Genomic DNA, 5712 nt, shown 5'->3' with positions numbered 1-5712 from the left:
ACGGTCACTGCTGCTGCCTTGTTCTAAGTTCTGTCTTCCAGTAACTCCGGTGTCACCGGCTGCGCCGCGCCTGTCGCCATACGGTGCGAGCGCTCTGCGCCCTGCGACAGATGTGCTCATGCACTTGTTCCTAGTAACGCTTACCAGGCTGAGGGATAGGATGGTTAGGAATTGGGCATCTTGTAATTCCTCACTAGGAGCTGCTAGCTGCTGCGTGGATGATCATATTTTTCTTCTCTGATTATTATTTTTTTTCCTTAAATGAACAAATATTAAAAATAAAATGGCTTTAATAAAGAAAGAGGAACTGGGGATGGAAAGGGCTTCTTTGTTCTGTCTTCTCCAGAACGTTACAAGTCTAAGAGCTCAGGACAAGAGCAGCAGAAATACATGCAACATGGTGACTGGTGAGTCCAGATTGTCCACATGCTGCAAGTTGTGTGTGTGTTTTCAGTAACCTCAGTCTAAGTTTTATGAACTAACCGTATGTGCTCATGATCTTCAAAGAGTTTCTTGAACTTATTTCCTGGAAAAAAAACTGCAGTTATGCTGAACAGGGTGGAATTACCTCCCTTTATCGGAGAAGGCTTATTGCCTGGATGCTCTTTTTTTAATCTTAAAATCCAGTGTTAAAAACATGCTGCCCAGATCTAGTGAGGATGGGTGTTTGCTGTTTCTAACGCATGTCTGTGGGATAAATGGAATGTGTCAATTAGTATGTTTAATAACTAACAGTGAAAGCGGCAACTGCAGCAGCAAGCTGTGTGTGTTGCCCTACAAAAGCCTGTTGAATGCACACTTGAGCCTTAAAGGTTTTCTGTCATAAATGCAGGTGGGTTTAATTTTAATACATAAAACTTCTGGGAGTGCAGCGCTACTTTCCCAGATCTTCACTTAGCGCTGGTACCGCTGCTGCTGCGTAGGGTTTGTGAAGTGCAGTTTTGAGTGGTTCAGTGTTTCTAGTTAAATAACTCCAAGCAGCCTTCAAACTGACAGGAACAACTCTGGGAGAAACTTAGTCCAGCCCGCACCTGCAGTGTCTTTAGCTCCTTTCTGATTGCCAGAGTTGAAGAGCTGTAGAGAAAACCAAAGGAAGATCCTGCTGCTGTTACGGAGCAGGAACAGATGCCATGTGGCACAGTGGGGTTCTGGGCCGTGCTTGGGACTACAAGTGCTGCAGTGGCTCACATGAGTGTTTCACGGTTTTAGGCGTTAGTGGCTCTCAAGTGTAGTAACTTCAAGCAAATATAAAGGAAGATTTTTCCATGCTAGAAGAGAGATTCCTTCTGACAGCTTGTGACAGGGGAAGATTTGCTAGTAGGAGAAGACTGGCCTAGCAGGCTCTTGTTTTTGATGCTAAAAAGAACTAATTAATATGGAGCAGCCAAACAGGGTCAAGGATTTGTATCCAAGAAATTAATGCTGTATTCATTCTGCTTCCTGGTGGTTGGAAGAGGTAGGCGATGATTTGGTGGTGGACCTCTTCTTGATCTTTGGGCCTGCTGCTTATGTGTCTGGGTTTCTGGTGGCTTCTGTTTTCTCCTGCACAGGAGCACAATGTACATGTGAGCAGCTCTTGACTGGAGGGTTGGAGCTCCAAAAGTAAAAGTGAGGGCTGATGGATAGCTGCTGTTGAAAGCAGTGGCCCTGCTTTCATCCCCGCTGTCTCCCTTGACAAGATTAACAGAAAGTGAATAGCTATTCCCTGAGCCGTTCCAACGTAATACGCACCAAGGCAGGACCTTTGCTGAGAGGTGAGCCCATCCTATTCAGCAGCAGCCAACTGTCAAAGAGCATATAACCTCAAAGAGCACCTTGTAGCACTCATGTCTGGGTTCCCAGCATGGCATCCTTGATGCTTATTCCTCAGAAGAGTCTTCCTTCTGAAAGCTGTGTCTGCTCATGCACCTCAGGGTGGGCACGCAAAATGATTGTGCTGTTCTGAAAGCCTCACTGTAGTATTGAAGTCAAATATTTGCAACTTCCGAGTAGAAAATTGGAACAAGTTAATAGCTCAAAATCTGTTTTCCAACTTCAGAGTACATAACGGAGCCTCTTACAACTAGGTGCAAGATGCGTTCAAGTGTGCCTGGTGTAGGTTCCGAGCCACTGAACATGCATTAACAAGGTTGTTCTCTATTGGTTTCACCCTGGACATACAGTCACCTGGGAAAAGGTGAATAATTTGTCCTGTAGAGGTGTAGAGTGCTCTGGGGTGGCTCCTGGAGGAAATCTCACTCAGCAAATGAGTGAATAGTCTTACTGGCTCTGTCATGAGGAGCTGGCTTGAGAATATGTCAGATCAGAATCTCTGAAAGGCAGGAGAATTGTTTTTCTGTCCAGTTGTGGGCTCTACAGGAGCTTCTGTATGCTGATTTTTACAGAGTTGTTGGATTTACTAAGTGAACGCTGTTAGCTGGTGTTCTTTGCTAAACACTGATGCATATTTTAAGAATATTTTCTGTAATAATCTCATACATCAACAAATGTTGCTTAACTCCAGAAACTCTAGATACAGTGCAAGTTGCCTCACGTGTGTTCCCTTTACCTTTGATATTCTTTCTCCTGTGAGCCTGGTCCAATGCACTAGCCATGAACCTTCTCCATGTAAACAAAAACTTCTGTGTGTTTAGACTGCTGTCATGTAACAGTAAAGAGTGGTTAGAATTTGCTCTAGCTTCCACTGATTTTGGTGGGAATTGGAGCTGGGCTTGTGGAATATGCTTGGGTGCCACTGAAAGCCTAGGACTAACTCCTGTTTTCACACAGGCTGTTGCAGTCTTATGTTCAATCACACATTTCTGTCTTGGTTCCACTTTCTTAAAACATGGTGAAATTACATAAAAGGTTCTACTTTTGTACCTATTCTCTTTAGAACTACAGTCATAATGTACATACAGTGATGTTTGTCCCTTTTTCTTCCTTTCCACAGCTTGACCTAGTAGTACCAAATCGCCTCTTCTAGTCCTAATCTTGTGCTGTTTCACATCTTTCCACAACCATCTCAGTACCTGGAAGTGTTATAGCTCAAATCTATTTATCCTTTATCAAGACTAATTAGTGCCTTAGAAACAACCAGTATACTCACTGCAGAAACAATTTGTGGGTTTAAACAAGATAAATCAATAAGAGAAGAATGCTGTCAGAGTATACCCTAGAGCTTTCTAATGTTCTCAGGTGGAGTCATCTTTTTTGTTGTTCTTTTTTTTTTTTTTCCTTGCTCTCACTTCCTCCCTGATCATCTGATTTATTTTTTCTGTCTCTCTTTTGTCTTCATACACAGCATGTTTCATGTTAACCTCTTCCTATATTAAAAAGGACATCAAGAACTGATAGTGCTGTTGCCTTTGTCATTTCCAGAGCTCTGCTTCTCCATGTGTGTAGTTTCCCGTTTGAGGAATCTCTTGATTCCGGCACTCTCCTTTTGCTTGCTATGTTCAAATCAATAAGGCTGTCCTAGTCCTAATAGCAGGGGCTGAATGCTGCATCTGATGCTCTTCCGTTGTGCTTCCCATTAGCTGCCTAGAATAGAACTGCATGGCCTGGTAGAACATACTGCTCAGTTCTCCCACCTCTGTGGCTGCGAAGCAGGGCCACAGATATTGATTTCTATGCTTCTCTTGCTAATACTGCATGCTGCAAACAAATGAAATGAGTGACTTGATTTCGTCTGTTATGGGACTCGCCTGGCCTGGGTGAAGTACAGTGCTAGAGGATTTTACATGGCAGTGAGCTCTTTGAATAAGTACCACAGTTACACCTGGTTATCATTCAGACTTCCCTGAGCTGCTAAGGGTTAATCTGAGAAATGTGTAGTAGCACAAGATGCCTCGTAAAACTGAAGCATCTGTCTCAGGCATCTGGCTGTGCATGTTTGCTAGTTTTCATATGGTACTCGGTACGAGATATTAGTTACTGGAGCTGGGAATATCCTTGCATCAGAGAAGTGCTGTAGTTAAGACTAACTTTCTCTTTCCTTAAGGAACCCTAAGGACCTTGCAATATGAATAATTCTCTGGAAAACACCATTTCCTTTGAAGAATACATCCGTGTGAAGGCGCGAACGATCCCCCAGCACAGGATGAAGGAGTTCCTGGACTCCCTTGCTTCCAAGGGGCCAGAAGCTCTGCAGGAGTTTCAGCAGACGGCCACCACCACAATGGTGTATCAGCAGGGTGGCAACTGCATTTACACGGACAGCACAGAGGTGGCTGGGTCTTTGCTTGAACTTGCTTGTCCTGTGACAACCAGTGTCCAGCAGCAAACTCAGCCAGAGCAGCAAATACAGGTTCAGCAACCGCAGCAAGTCCAGGTAAGCATCTTAAATATTCTTTAAACGTATATATATGACTTGCTAACCAATGAAGTAGTGTTCAGAGCAAGCTACTATCTAATCTGAAACCATAGGCAAGCACCTAAGAAGCAGGGCCAAATAACTTTATGTAGAACGGCACTATTTCCCTCTCATTTAAGGAATTTGGTAGTAAATTTCTCTCTTGACTGTGTCTCCATTGAGCCCGACTGCAGGAGTAGCAGCATACATAGCAATGTAGTGGTGTAACCTATTGGAGAAATGGTTGACAGTTCTGGCATGTACACCGCTCCCTGAAGCCTTGCACTCTGTGAGAAGTTGCTATAAATACCACCCCCCTCTGCTGGTCTTAGTTTATCTGGTTGTTCTGGGTGGTCATGGAATCGTAACTCGCCTTCTGGGTTTCTTTTAATGAAATCAGTAGTCTTTAAATGATTTTTCTTGAACATTCTACAAGTTGTAGTTCTTGAACTGCCTTTGTAAGTTGAGGGAGAATGTAGGGATGTCAGCTTATGTTGGGAACCAGGGGAAGATACCTTTCAGGAAAGGAACTGTGAAAGTTGCATATGTGTCAAGGTAGATTCTCCCTTTGCACAGTGGAAGGAGCCTTCAGGGTTTTTTTAATAGGTATTACAGTAATTTGTATCAAGTATTAAATGAGCAAATCCAGTACTGTGGGGGAAAAAAACAAACAAACATAGGACAACTGCTTTGGTCCTCAAACACATTTCTTAAATTGAAGAGTTTATAGGTGGCAGGGCATTTACTAAAGTTGTCTTATGATATGTCTCCAAACAGCTGAACTCCCCTCTAGAGCTGTAATTCTGATACACTTCAGATTTGACTCTTTCTGCCTTCTGTAGTATGAATGTAAAGTTGTGAGCTTTCCTCTTTTGCAACAAATGAGGGTATGGAGACACAAATTACTGGAGATAAGGTAGTGTGTGTGAACTTGCTGCAGTGCAGTAGACTCGTGCTAACAGCTCACTTGCATGCTTTTATCCTGCAGCAAAGGCAAACTTACCTCTTTCACGGGGTAACTCATGTTCAATTACTCTCTCTGTTGAGTAAATGAATGCTTAACTGGGACTTCCGGAACCTGTTGCCCTACAGTAACAAGGCTTTTGAAGAATAAAAGCCTCTAGTCTCACAGACATGACTTGGATCTCTGCATGAGTCTACTAAAACTGATCAGGGGTGATTAGTTCTGCCGGCTAGCATGTTTTTCTGGGAGAAGTTCAGCAGAAGAACTAGGAGCGTTGGCTTTTTTGGGTGCCTCAGCTTTGAAGGTGTGCAAGGCCCCCAAACCAATTGTAAAAGTCAAAAGGAATCTCTTTCTCTTTCTTCTACTTTTTTTTTCTCCCCCTGCTCCTGCCTTCTTTCAGAACTAGTCAAAGTTC

At 43.3% G+C, this 5712-nt stretch overlaps 1 protein-coding gene across 3 annotated transcripts in view; it reads left to right on the top strand.

Moving 5' to 3' along the window:
- Positions 1–6: 6 nt before the first annotated feature.
- Positions 7–5712, top strand: part of QRICH1 (glutamine rich 1) — a 24476-nt gene continuing 18770 nt past the window's right edge. For 2 of the 3 annotated variants that reach the window (XM_009648378.2, XM_035903781.1), the window contains exons 1-2: positions 7–407; positions 3983–4312. In XM_009648378.2, the coding sequence (XP_009646673.1) occupies positions 4004–4312 (309 nt within the window). In that variant the 5' untranslated portion in view covers positions 7–407; positions 3983–4003. Of the gene's footprint in view, positions 408–1550; positions 1755–3982; positions 4313–5712 lie in introns of all 3 variants that reach the window. The other variant, XM_035903780.1, reaches the window with a different exon arrangement.

The sequence above is a fragment of the Egretta garzetta genome, unplaced genomic scaffold (genome assembly GCF_000687185.1).
Source record: "Egretta garzetta isolate BGI_Z169 unplaced genomic scaffold, ASM68718v1 scaffold91, whole genome shotgun sequence".
Taxonomy (NCBI): domain Eukaryota; kingdom Metazoa; phylum Chordata; class Aves; order Pelecaniformes; family Ardeidae; genus Egretta; species Egretta garzetta.
This window is presented reverse-complemented; position numbering and strand designations above follow the sequence as displayed.